Source organism: Alexandromys fortis, unplaced genomic scaffold (assembly GCF_014885135.2).
Source record: "Alexandromys fortis isolate MF-2015 unplaced genomic scaffold, M_Fortis_MF-2015_v1.1 scaffold_1, whole genome shotgun sequence".
NCBI classification, from domain to species: Eukaryota; Metazoa; Chordata; class Mammalia; order Rodentia; family Cricetidae; genus Alexandromys; species Alexandromys fortis.
In genome coordinates, this window is record NW_026067927.1 from 14,512,518 (window position 1) to 14,526,546 (window position 14,029).

Consider the following 14,029-nt stretch of genomic DNA (forward strand, 5'->3'; position numbering starts at 1 on the left):
GCATTGAGATACATGGGGAGAGGAAGACGGAAAATTCACCTCCCTTCCTCCATTCTGAATGGGACTGAAATTAGAGCCCCAAGGCAACAACAGCCCAGGCCTCGCTTGCCCCTTCAGTGGGCATCAGTGACCCACCCAGGCTTCCCTGAAGAGAGAACCTGTTGTGAAGTATTATTTTAACCAGGCAAAGATGTGTTGCTTTTGTTGATGCTGTGTTTGTTTAATAATATAAAGGTGTGTTACATCTGTTTCACCTTGCCTACCTAAAGCACCCGACTGGTCTAATAAAGAGCTGAATGGCCAACAGCCAGGCAGGAGAGGGATAGGCAAAGCTGGCAGGCAGAGAGAGTAAGTAGGAGAAGGAACCAAGGCTTGAGAGAAAAGGAAGAAGGAGGAGAGACTAAAGGAGACACAGGGCCGAGAGACAGGCAGTCACCAGCCAGACTAAAAAGCAGTGAACGTAAGATACAGCAGGAAAGAAAAGTAAAAAGCCCGAGACAAAAGGCAGATAAAGAGAAGCAGGTTAATTTCACTTAAAAGAGCTAACCTAACCAGAAATCAGCCTAACTAGGCCAGGCATTTAAAACTTGTAAGTCTCTGTGTCATGATTTGAGAGCTGGTTGGTGGCCAAAAAAAAAAAAAAAAAAAAACCAACCTGGCATAGGAACCACCACAGAAGTGGACAGAGAGCCAACTCCTACCTGGGCAGCAACTCCAGGTAAACAACCCAGACTGCACTCATCTCCCAGAATCCCCCTCTCACCTGCAGGAGGAACACCTACCAGGGCCAAAAGCCTGGGACAGCACCCTCCCCAGTGACAATTCTCTACAGCCTGGCAATTAAGAGAGAACCCAAAGTTTTCTTTGTGGCCCTCTTAAGTCTTGTTCCTTCTCACCCCTGACCTATCCCAATGGCTGGGAACCAGAAAAGCTGATCCCCTTTGTCTTGTGTTCTCCCAGTGGAGAGTTGAGAGCCCAAGCGAGCAGGATCGCCTCGAGTTTCTACAGCGCCACCTCTACAGCAGTGATGTTAGAAGATGCTCTAGGTCACAAGCCCCCTCTGAGGCCTGGAATCACCCCCTTTCCCGTGCCCAGCTATTCTGAGGTCTCCAGGGAAGGGGGTTGATGTTCCTAGGATGACCCCAGACTTTGCCTCCTGTGGTACAAGGAAGACAAGTTTGGAGAGAAAAAGCTTCTCTTAACATTTGAGGATAAGCATATGTGAACTGGTGACTTAGAACCTCTGGAACCTTGATGTTTGACCCTTTAAATGTCTCTCGGGCCGGAGAGGTAGCTCAGTAGTTAAGAGCATTGGTTGTTCTTCAGAGGTCCTGAGTTCAATTCCCAGCAGCCACATGGTGGCTCAGAACCATCTCTAGCGGTATCTGATGACCTCTTCTGTCATGCAGACATATATATCTTTAAGATTGTCTATGCACTGGACAGTGGTGGCACACGCCTTCAATCCCAGCACTTGAGAGGCAGAGGCAGGTAGACCTCTGTGAGTCTGAGGCCAGTCCGGTCTACAAAGTGAGTTCCAGGGCAGCCAGAACTGTTACACATAGAAACCCTGTCTCAAAAAAAAAAAAATAAAAATAAAAAAAATAAAAAAAAGAGTCTATACTTTGAGAACTTCCTGTACATCAAAAACAGAGCAGGAACCCTGCATCCTCATACCAGTCCTGTGAAGCTGGCAATGGTGTGGCCCCCAGGAAACTGAGGAATAGGGAAACTGAGACTCTGAGCTGAGTGGTCAAGCCAAGCAACAATGGGACTGGCTGGGTATGGGGAAGGGGGTAGGACCCCCAGCTGCCAGGGTCTGGGGTGATTCTGGGCCTGGGAAGGGACAGGTGATCTAGAACCACCTTCCACCCCACTGTAGAGGTGGCACCGTGCTCTCCAGGGCCTGCCCAGCACGGGCTCCCTACGGGGAATGGCTGCAGTGGCCAGGCTCTCAGCTGCAGCAGCCTGTGCTGACGTGTTGCAGTTCGTGGGAATCCACAGCTGGCCACTGCTCAGGTGTGGGCCTGTGGGAACCTGGGCAGCTGTCATAGGGGTGGGGGCGGCAGGGGTGGGGGGTGGAGGTGGGGATGGTGACAGGGCTGGTTCAGGACTCACAACAGCAACAGGTGTGGAAAGGTGCGAGGGACCCATGCACGGGGGTGCAGCTCCCCGGTTTTTAATCCTGACCCCCATCAGAGAGGCCCAAAGAGATCGTTCCAAATGTCCTCAGAAAGGGAGCTGCCTGGGGAAACCGAGGCCCGGGACACAGGGACCAAATGAAAGGAAGGAGACGCTGAGTACTTTTGATATTGGGATTGAATTCCGGACCCTAGCACTTTAGTATGTTAGGTAATCACTCTACCCCTGAACTACATATACCCTAGCCTTTTTGGTTTGTTCCCTGGGACAGGGTCTTATGTAGCTCAGGCTGGTCTTCAGCTTACTGAGTGGTGGAAGATGCCCTTGCACTCCTGATCCCAAAGCCTGGATTCCAACTGGCTCTTTTAAAACAGTTTATTTACTTATTTTTGAGAAGAACCTTGCTAAGTTGCTCATGTGGGCCCTGAACTTGGGACCCTTCTGTCTGACCTCATACAGTAGCTGGGCCCCAGGCCTGCTGAGTCATTCTCTTGAGTGGCTGTGTACAGGTAGACAGACTGGGCGGTAGGGTGGACAGATGTCTGTGGAAACTATTACCAGTTTTCCATGCGGATTATCTGTTTCCTTTAATAGCAGAACAGAAAGATCCAAGCCCTGCCAATTCCGAGAATCACCTTTGTGATTTCCCAGCTTCCGAAGGACAGAAAAACTCAGGGCCTGGGCTTCCACAGGACTTGAGACCCTTGTCACAGCGTGTGAGCAATTCCAAGGGCAGTTCAGCTGCTTGCTTCTTTACCTAATCTCCCCACCCCCAAATTGACGTCTAGCTAAGAGGTCATGGAAATGCCCTTTTCAATGACAGCGTAGTTCAATCCCTGAACTAACCAGAGATCCCACTGTGTAAAAACGTCCCCTTTGAGACATGATCACACCTGACATTCTACATCAGGGACTCCCGCGTCCTCAGCCGTGTTCCTCATGAATGCTTCCCACTTAAACTCGGAGAGCCGACAGTTTAAATGAATCGGCTCCCTCCTGTCCCTAGATACCCTGGGCCCCAGCTAGATTATGGCTCCTGCTTCTCAGCAGGGATCATAGCCCTGCGATCCAGGTTAGACAATGGAGTGTCTGACTTTCTCCACTAAGCTTTGCCCGGGGAAGTCTCCCCGTGTGGCACATCACTGCTCTTCCTTCTTCCCAGCTGACTCTTGGTGCCAAGGGAAGCAGACATGCCCGTGATGGCCCACCTTCACAGCCTGCCCTGGAATATCACAGTGCAGCTTTCTGTTGATGGCGCTCTTTCCTCGAGATGCCCATCTCCGTTGCTATTTATTTGTTTAAGATTTTTTTTTTCTTTTCGTTTTTCAAGACAGGGTTTCTCTGTGGTTTTGGAGCCTGTCCCGGAACTAGCTCTTGTAGACCAGGCTGGCCTCGAACTCACAGAGATCCGCCTGCCTCTGCCTCCCGAGTGCTGGGATTAAAGGCCTGCGCCACCACCGCCCTGCTAGATTTACTTATTTTTATTTTAAGTGTGTGGGTGTTTTTCCCGCATGTCTGTCTGTGTGCTACATGTATGTCTGGTGCCAACAAATGGCGGAGGATTCTTTGGAGCTTGAGCTATGGGCAGTTGTGAGACGCCATGTGGGTGCTGGGAATTGAACCTGGTTCCTCTGCAAGAGCAGCCTTTGTTTTAACCACTGGAAACATCTCTCCAGCGTTTATCTCCTTTTCATTCGAGATACTTTAAAAACAATATTTTTTTTCCAACTTTTCGTTGATAAATTTTGAATGCAATCTTCAGAAAGTTTGTTAAGTCAGGCCTATCATTGCCCCAGAAACTGTTCACCTAGATTTAGCAGCTAACACGTTTTGACACACGTCAATATTCACACATTGGCAGGGTCTAACCAGGCAGCCTTGGCCTCCTGGGATTTACAGGCATAAGCCTGACTTCCTGAATCATCTTTATTTCATAGGCTGGGGGTAGCGGTGTGTGCTCACGGGACAGTACAAGTCTGGATGTCAGAGGATAACTTGTTAGAATCGGTTCTCTTTCTACCATGTGGATTCTGGGGATTGAACTCAGGTCGTTGGGCTTGGTGGTGGGTACCTCTACCCGCTGAGCCATTTCATTGGCTTAAAACCTACCTTATGTCTTAAGTCTTACAGGTTTTGTTTTGTTTTGTTTCAGTCATTGGGAATCAAACTAGGGCCTGGTGCATGTCAGTCCAGCAGATTTTCAAAGCTTTACCCCTTCATCACGCCCTTAAGATTGGGGGAGCGGGGTGGCCCTAGAGATCAAGCCCAGCTTTTCTTGCACAGCAGGCAAAGGCTGTACTGCTGAGCTATACCCTAGTCCAAATATTAGAAATTTTACCTACAGAATAGATAACTCCTTGAATACACCCTTTAAGAGCTCTAGAGTACCCATTGAAAGTGTACAAAGGGGGATTAAAATTCTTAGATGTGAGTCACCCTGTCATATGTGAAGACATTACTTTGAATTTATTTTATCATATGTACTTGAGGGTTTGCATGTATATACGTGCACCATGTGTGTGCCTGGTACTTGCTGGGGCTAGAAATGGGCATTGGATCCCCTGGAACTGAAGTTACAAACAATTTTAAGCCTCCATGTTGGGAGCTGAACCTAGGTCATCGGAAAGAGCAGCAGTGCTCTTAACTGCTGGGCCGTCTCTCCAGCCCCAAGGAAACATTATTTGGAGACTCATAGCAGCAGAGAGGGAGGAGAGTTGCAACAAAGCTTTCTACAGAGGTGAGTGGAGCGTAGGAAAGCCAGCAAAGGCTTGTGAGATGTCCAGGAACTAACCACAGTAGACACACACCTCATCCCAAGGGGACAAAGGAGGGAGTGGTCACAGAACACAGAGAGATGGTAGAGAGGGCCTCCTGAGGAGAGGGGTAGCCACCTTCAGTCCTTTGGGTAGGAGCCACAACAGGAAATCCGTGTTTCCCCTGAGGCAATCCAGCTTCTGGCTGAAGCATTTTACCAGCTGAGTTGCAAGAATCCCAGAATACCGAACTCTGTAGCAGTTACCTACAGAGGCAATATTCTTTTTACATGGGATGTTTCAATGAGGATGTTAAAATAGCAGTGAATCGTGCGGAAGGCCATGCATAGATCACCTGCATTGATCTCCCTTCTCAGCGGCAAACCTGTAAATTTCTAGGCATCTCAAAAATAAATGAAGAAGAAGAAAAGGAGAGTAAGGAAAAGAAAACCCCACTGATCGTAGAAGCGTCCAAGTCCCTTGTGCGCTCAAGGCTTTATTTTATCAGATTGCAGTCCTGTCCTAGAGTCTTTTTCATCAAGAAAGAAGGAAAAAGTAAACATGGAGAGAAGAGAGGCTCCCGGCAGCGCTTTAGGTTGTAGCTTGGCGCCACCTGGGCCACACAAACTCTTCTTCCCCTGTCTGGAGCCAGACAATCCTTGTCCTCAAGTCTGGGATGAGTTTGGCTTCCACAGACGCTGGAGGAGCCAATAATCTGGAGCTGCTCTTGTCTTCTGCTCTGGAAAAGTCCCCTAGGCAAGGAGAGTCCAAAAGGCTTGGCCACCTGCGCGGAAAGGCTGACGAGAGGGATGGATGTAGTTCCTGCTAGGATTCCCTAAGCCAGACTGGCCTGCAGCTAGAGCGCGGATTCCTCACATCAAAGTGGCCAAGGGTCACAGCTGCTGCAGTGGGGGAAAAGACGTAGCCGCAGCTAAGAGCTAGAGAGCTGCTGGCCCAGGCTCGGGATCTGCAGGCCACTGTCGGAGTGGCCTGGCTGTTGCTCTGGCTGCCAGAGCTCTGGCTGTCCTGGAGGGACATCTGCTCACACTGAGCCCGTGAGCTAAAGACCGAAACAAATTCAAATGGACAGTTTTCCTTGAGCAGCCCTGGAGACACGCGTGCTGTTGACTCAGACTCAAGTCTGCTACTGTCATTTGGCCTTAAAGACCAAAGGGCCCCGGGGGCCTTAGATGAAGAACTGGCCTGCTTTCCTTCCTTTCAACATTGGTTTCGAGACACGGTCTCCCACTCAGGCTAGCTACAAATTTGCTGTGTAGTCCAGGTTAGTCTTTAAATACTTTATTTCTATTTTATTTCTCTTTCTCTCTCTGTGTGTGTTTCTATGTGGCTGTGTCCAAGTATGAACACACATGTGTGAACTCGGAGGGCAGAGGAGGGCATCAGATCCCCTAGCACTGGGTGTGCAGGTGGGTGTGAGCCACCAGACACAGATACTGGGAACCAAACTCTGGTCGTCTGGGAGAACAGTGCATGCTCTTAACTGCTGAGTCATTTCACATAGCAGCTCATAACCGCATGTGACTCCAGTTCCAAGGGGATCGCACACCTTCACACAGATACCCATACAGGCAAAACATGCATGCACAATCTTGGTAATAGAAGAGTTTGTTCTCAGTGTAATTCTGTGCAGAAATAACGGCTCATCTTACAGAAACAAAGCTCTGGGCTCCGTGGGTAAAAGTGCTTGCCACCGACCCTGACAATCTGAATCCAGTCCCTGGGACCCATGTGGTGGAAAGAGAGAACTGACACTTATAAGTTGCCCTTTGACCTCCACATGTACACATGTGCCGCCCCCACATGTGAATAACTGTCATTTTTTAAAAGGTGTGTTGGTGTTTTGCTTGCATGTCTGCCTATGCCCCACAGGCATGCAGTGCTCAAAGAGGCCAGAAGAAGGCGCTGGATCACCTAGAACTAGGATTTCAGACAATTGTGAGCTGCCACTTGGGTACTGGGACTCAACCTGGGTCCTCTGGAAGAGCAGCCATGCTCTTAATCCTCAAGCCATCACCCCAGTATGATAAATATGTCTTTTTTTTTTTTTTTTTGGTTTTTTGAGACAGGGTTTCTTTGTGGTTTTGGAGCCTGTCCTGGAACTAGCTCTGTAGACCAGGCTGGTCTCGAACTCACAGAGATCCGCCTGCCTCTGCCTCCGAGTGCTGGGATTAAAGGCGCGTGCTACCATCGCCCGGCTAAATATGTCTTCTTGAAAAGAAACTAAAACTTTACCCAAATACAGACTCTCCTCCTCCTTCTTGACAGGCTCTCAAGTAGCCCAGGCTAGCCTAGAACTTACTTTGTAGTAAGAGAGTGACCTTGAACTTCTGATTCTCTTGCCTTCACCCCTGGAATGCTTATAGTCTCCACGACCGTGGTGTGACGTGGTGGGGGTTGAACCCAGGGCTTCCTGTGTGTTAGACAGGCACTCCCAGCCCCAAGGCTAATTCCACAGGTTGTGAATTATCACAGGAAGGAATCCATTGATCACAGTAGACGCTCCAGGGTTACTGTCCTGCTGTCTAGGACCCTTCCTGTTCCTCCTCTCCACCCTCAGACTGGGTAATCCTGACTGGCCGTGTTACCTAACCAACATTTGTGGTCATGGGTCAGCCATCCACTCTGAGGCCTCCCAATCACCAGCTTCTTTGAATCCATCCTGGAACTGCCTTCATTTAAGAACTAGAAGCTTCTCTGTGTCATTGAGATGGGCACCAAGTCTCTTAGCCCCCTCCCAGGAAGAATGCACACACAGGGCTCTGTAGGGCATGTGCTCCTGGTCCAGCAGGATCTTGTCCACAGGGCCTTGGGGATGTTGGGCACCACCAAGGCTCATGGGCATTGGTCTATCAGGACGGCTGTCCTTTTCCCATGGGTTGGGCATTACAGGCTAAGAGCCAAACTAGACAGTGATAAGGGGCTTGGCCACCACTTCTGCCCAAGGTCTCTGGATAACACGGAGGGTAGTTCTTGGACCAAGTTGGCGAGGGTCACAGGGACTGGGCGGGGCTTGAGGACTCTAGGGGATATAAAAGAGTCTCAGAGTAGGCAAGCCTCACTTTCCTCACCAACACCATGGCATTCCTCTGGCTCTTGTCCTGCTTTGCCCTTGTGGGGGCCACCTTTGGTAAGTGTTGGGGCTCAGGCTCCATCAGAGGGAGAGGAGACAGAGGGGGGTTATCCTGGAAGAGCTGATCCCCTACCCTTCCTGTTTGAATCAGGACCAGCACCCTGAAACCTCAGGGAGGACGGGGATCCTTCTAGGACTTTCAGGGCCCTTACACCCTACTTCAGGAACAAAAAGACAAACCAGGGCTCAGCAGTGGCCTGTAGACCCCCGATGTGGCTGAAGCGGGGGTGCCGTGGAACATAGGAGTCAGTTGCCCGTCTCTGGGGGACAGGGCTTAGTTACCATGCTGGCAAATGCTAGGCATTCTGTTTTCTTTCTGTTGGTTGCTTTTTTCATTTTGTTTGAGATAGGGTCTCACTCTGTAGCCCAGGTTAGCCTAGAATTCATTGTGCAGCCTAGGCAGGTTCAAACTTAGAGCAATCCTTTTGCCTCAGCCTTCTAAGTATTTAGGTTAAAGATTAATGCCAGCCACCACGTCCATCTTAAGATTTTGCTTTTCATTTATAAAACAAAGAAAATAACGAGTAAAGACAAAAAGGGAGAGATTGGCCAGACGTGGTGGTGCGTGCCTATAGTCTTAGCACTTGGGAAACGAGGCTTTCTGCAGAGACGGTCTTACGTAGTCCATCCTGACCCTCCTGCCGTCATCTCCCAAGCGCCAGGATTACAGGCATACACGATCACACTCGATTTCAGAAGAATCTCTAGCCCTCCCATTTTGTTTTCAATTGCTGTTGCTTATTTTGTTCTGAAACCACCATCTCACCCTGTTGCTCAGCCTGGCAACTCTTGGGCTCAAGCAATTCTCCTGCTTCAACCTTCAGAGCAACCGTGACTAGAGGCATTTGTTAACTATACCAGCCTACTCTTTCCCTTTACATGGGTGCCAGGGATCTGAACTGAGGTCATCATCCAAACACGAAAGTTACTACTCTCTGAGCCATCTCCTCAGCCTCAGTAGCCCCAGCTGTCCTGGATCTTACTCTGTAGACCAGGCTGGCCTCGAACTCACAGAGATCCTCTTGCCTCTGCCTCCCGAGTGTTAAAGGTGTCTGCCACCACTGCCCGGCCAAATGCTTCTTTTTAAATGATAACTCAGATTCAGCCAAGTTTTCCTTTGCTCCCTCTCCAACCCTATTCTGAGTCATTCCTCTTCAGGCTTATACAAATACACTACATATTTATAAATTCATAAGCAAACAGCCTTAAAATTACATAAATAGTACTTTGACTGTCAGTTTTACAACATGCTCTTTTTCCTCTCACTGTAGATCAACCCATGTTGCCATGGAGACCCAACTCATTCACTTTAATATACTCTGCCGTGAGAACACATCGCTCTTATTTCTCATTTTTTTTGACTACTATAAAAATGGATTATTATGACTTTGGGGGGTATATCAGTCATCACTGAAGGGCCTTGTCCGTTTCCTTGTTCCTGTGCTGGCCCTTGAGCAGGTCAGAGGACTCCAGAAGTGCCGAGACTGGTCACAGGGTCACACTGCTCCAACGCAGAGACAATCTGAAGCCCCTGTGAAGCTCTGCTGGCCACTGTAGCAAGTGTGTCCCGGCATGCCCAAGATGCCTGGCCACTCCCTCTGCTTCTCCCGGTCTTCTGCCGTGTGTTCTCTCATGGTGTAGAATCAGAGTCCCCCTTTTCTCCTCTCTCTCTCAACAGAGTTTTACTAAGTGGCCCTGACTGGCCTTGAACTCAAGAGATCTTCCTGCCAGTCTCCTGGGTGTTGATATTAAAAGAATGTACCAGCACACCTGGCACAAAGTCTGATTCTCTTAAAAAATTAAGGACCCGATGTGGGTGATGATGGCATGCTTCTTTAACCCTAGTACTGGGGAAGCAGAGGCAGGTGGTCTACAAGTTTGAAGCCAGCCTGGTCTACAGAGTGAGTTCCAGGACAGCCAGGGCTACACAGAGAAACCCTGTCTCAAACAACAACAACAACAAAAAATCCCAAAATAAAACAAAAAATTATGGAACCAAATTTCATAGGACATAGTTACCAAAATAGAGGCAGGTGCCATAGAAATGACCAGCTCGGAGGTTGAGCCAGACAGTCTAATGGTCCAGTCTGCTTCCTGTTCCTTCTCCTGTGATATGCTTGCACAGGGGCAGCCATGCCTCTTTTCCTTCCTGGGAAGATAACTGGGTCAGGAGGCTGTGTGTGAGGGGGACCCCCGAGCTAAGAGGTTAGAGGGGAGCCAGATGTTTCCAGGGGAGATGGCGTGGTCTCAGTGGGTCCCGAGTTGGCCGGGGAGTTCTACACCATGACTGTCACTGTCCCCCCAGGCTGTGGGGTACCTGCTATCCAACCTGTGCTGACGGGTCTGGCCAGGATCGTCAATGGAGAGGATGCCGTGCCTGGCTCCTGGCCCTGGCAGGTGTCCCTGCAGGTAAGAGGGGCATTTGGGACACATGAGGGCACATTCTGGGGTGCCGCCCAGGGGGAGCCATTGACCCTCCTCTATCTTCCCCAGGACAAGACTGGCTTCCACTTCTGTGGGGGTTCTCTCATCAGCGAGGACTGGGTAGTCACCGCTGCCCACTGCGGCGTCTCGTGAGTCTCGGACTGTCTTGCCTCCAGCTTTATTTGGGGTTGGGGAGGAGACGAGACCCATCCTCATCTTCACCCCTATGTGCGTCAATCCTAGGACATCTGATGTGGTGGTGGCCGGAGAGTTTGACCAGGGCTCTGACGAGGAAAATGTCCAGGTCCTGAAGATCGCAAAGGTACGGGCTGCTGCATGGGTGAAGTGCTCAGCCCGCAAGCAGAGGGAGCAAGCCCAGCAGGGAAAGCCCCTGGCTGCTCTCAGGACAGGAGCACAGTAAAGCCGGGGCTAGCCTTAGAAGTCTCTTTCTGGGTCTGCTCTGATGGGGCCAAAAGGAAAGGAGCGTGTCCCCTGGGACGCGCCAGAGCCAGTCTCCTCCTAGGTCTCAGCTGAGTTTCTGGTCCCCACAGGTTTTCAAGAACCCCAAGTTCAACATGTTCACCGTGCGCAATGACATCACCTTGCTGAAGCTGGCCACTCCTGCCCAGTTCTCTGAGACCGTGTCCGCCGTGTGTCTGCCCACCGCTGACGATGACTTCCCTGCTGGGACAGTGTGTGCCACCACTGGCTGGGGCAAGACTAAGTACAACGGTGAGCACGCTGTGGGTTTGCTACCACAGAGGCTGTCCAAGGGGCAGGCTGCCTAGGCCGGGTGTGACCCCCCTCGTGCATGCTTGCTTGCTTTGTCTAAATGTCAACGTTCATGCATCTTTCCAGTTCTTAATTTGAAATTTGTTAATTAAATTTCATGGCATGGTAGCACACTTTAGCCTCAGCACTTGGGAGGCAGAGACAGGCAGATACTGTGAGTTCCAGGTCAGCCAGAGCCTACATAAAGAGACACTGCCTGAATAAAAAATTATTAACTAGCAATCTATAGAATGTTAACAATTAGTACATGTCAGTTAAGCCTTCATATTTAAAATTTACTCAGCACAAACAAAGGATTGCTGATAAGATGGAGGAGGAAGCCCTCAACTCAGCAGGAGGTACTGTCCTCTCTGGTAGTAGACCCACCATGGGTCTCTGAGACTCTAGTGGAGGGGGGGGGGGGGTCCGTGCTGTCTTGAAGTCTTACGCACTCACTTCCTACAGTGACAAGGTAGGGCTGGACCTGGGCAGGATAAGGACAATGTGACAGCCATGCCTGAGGCCCAGCCCTGCCTGTGGTGGGACCTGAAAGCGGCAGCCTCATAGATGTCCGAAAGGACTCATGGTGCTATGTATCAGGTAGGCTGGTGGGCCTAGGGACCCTGACTCCGTTCTCTCTGCCCCTGTAGCCCTCAAGACCCCCGACAAGCTGCAGCAGGCAGCCCTGCCCATTGTGTCCGCTGCTGAATGCAAGGAATTCTGGGGATCCAAGATCACCGATGTGATGATCTGCGCAGGCGCCAGCGGTGTCTCCTCCTGCATGGTACAGCCTCCCACCCCACCCACTCACAGACCTGCCTACGCCCTGGTCAGGCTAGCGGAGAGAGCAGGCCCACAGTGGTCTGTGTTCACACGGCCCTCTGCCCTTCTCTGCTGCCCACAAAAGGATGGGCAGATGCCAACAGACACTGCCACAGCGAGCCCGCTATTGCCACCAGCTCTGTGAGCTGTGTGTGTCTCCTACACGCAGAGACCGTGAGCGCTCGCAGCTGGGGCTGTCAGTCAACAGCACCCCACCAGGTCCAGGTATCCTCCTCAGGTTTGAAGACAAGTCCTTTGTCTTTCTCTGCAGGGTGACTCTGGTGGCCCTCTTGTCTGCCAGAAGGATGGAGCCTGGACCCTGGCAGGCATCGTGTCCTGGGGCAGTGGCGTCTGCTCCACCTCCACTCCCGCTGTGTACGCCCGAGTCACAGCCCTCATGCCCTGGGTTCAGGAGATCTTGGAAGCCAACTGAGTCCGTGGTTCTTGCCTCCCCCTTCAGACATCTGCAATAAAATCATCTAATTAGAACACTGACTCTGTGTGTCTTTGTGGTCCAGGGGACGTGAGACAGAAGTTACCTCTATTTCTCTCTGAGGAGTCACATTACGGGTCCCTTTCTAGGTTACATATACCCCCATCGCCCTTCTTCCTACCTCCTCCACCCTGGTCAGAACTCTAGCTATTTCTACTAGAACTAGCTAGACCCACAGTGTTTTCTGGAAGGCAGTAGCCCTTGACCAGGCTATATTATCCACAGTCCCGGGTGATCAGTCTCTTCAGGGCTGTAACAGCCAGATGGTGAACCTCGTGCTGGAGACATTTCTCTGCCTTTAGGTTCCTGCTCCCCACTGCCCAAGAATGCACAACCTAACAGCGTCCTTCCTTCCTTCCTTTCTTCCTTCCTTCTTTCTCTCTCTCTCTCTTGTTTTTGTTTTGTTTTTCAAGACAGGATTTCTCTGCTTAACAGCCTTGGTTGTCCTGGAACTCACTTTGTAGACCAGGCTGGCATCAAACTCAGAGACCTACCTGGCTCTCCTCCCGAGTGCTGGCATCAAGGTGTGCACAATCACCACCTGGCTCCCGCACTGTCACCTCGCCTGTTCCACAGTATTTTCTGTCTTGGGGGAGTTTAGAGGCTGGATCACCCTCGCTTTAGTCTCTTTGCCAGATTGCAGATGGAGTGACCCCTCCCTGGGTCAGGACTGCTGTGTCTCTTCTTGTGAGGGTACCTGACCTCATTAACAATGCAATGGCATTTATTGGAGAATTACAGTTATCTCGATTATTATTTCATTCTCATCTATTCTTCAATAGAGATGCTCCCCTCTCCATCACTTAACAGTAACGGTGTTGCCGTCCACACAGAACACACTGGGTAAATAGTTATTCCTTTACTGATTTTTAGACATTTTTTTTCTTTGTCAATCATAAAAGTTATCACATTCATTTAATGTGTGTATTTGCATGCAGTGGTGGGCATGTGGAAATCGGGGGGGGGGGGCAATTTACTGGAGTTGGGTTTCTCCACCTACCATGTGAATCTCTCTGACTGAACATGAGTCTTTATTGGCCACAGTTGCTTGAGGGGATGAAGCGGGAGGAGTGGGAGTGGGTGGCACCAATGCCAGGCCGGCCTGCTTCACAGGCTGGTGGGTAATGGAGAACTCTCCCAGGCAGCGCCAATCATCTCCAGCTTGATCTCCACCTGGTTGAAGGTCTCGCCGTTGTACACGCCCACCATGCTCCCCACCACCTCGGGCAGGATGATCACGTCCTGCAGGTGGGTCTTTACCATCTCGGGCTTCTCATGGGCGGAGCCTCCTTCTTGGCTTTTCTCAGGTGCTTGAGCAGCGAGTGCTGCTTCCGCTGCAGGCAGGTCGCGGTTGAGGTGCCTCCTCTGTCAGGCGCTGTAGAGCTGCGTCGGTGGCTCACAGGACATGTTCAGTAGCTGGTCCAGGTCCACGCCGCGGTAGGTCCGCTTCTTCTTCTGCTCCACTTCGGCCAT

At 50.7% G+C, this 14,029-nt stretch overlaps 1 protein-coding gene and 1 pseudogene across 1 annotated transcript; one reads left to right on the forward strand and one right to left on the reverse strand.

The window, feature by feature from the left end:
- Positions 1-7,947: 7,947 nt before the first annotated feature.
- LOC126502860 (chymotrypsinogen B) lies at positions 7,948-12,552 on the forward strand. The gene is made up of 7 exons (XM_050144188.1): positions 7,948-8,043; positions 10,352-10,455; positions 10,540-10,619; positions 10,714-10,792; positions 11,022-11,202; positions 11,892-12,025; positions 12,335-12,552. The coding sequence occupies exons 1-7, from the start codon at positions 7,992-7,994 to the stop codon at positions 12,494-12,496; spliced, it is 792 nt and encodes a 263-aa protein (XP_050000145.1). The 5' UTR covers positions 7,948-7,991; the 3' UTR covers positions 12,497-12,552.
- Positions 12,553-13,587: 1,035 nt separating this feature from the next.
- Positions 13,588-14,029, reverse strand: LOC126502455 (40S ribosomal protein S15-like; annotated as a pseudogene).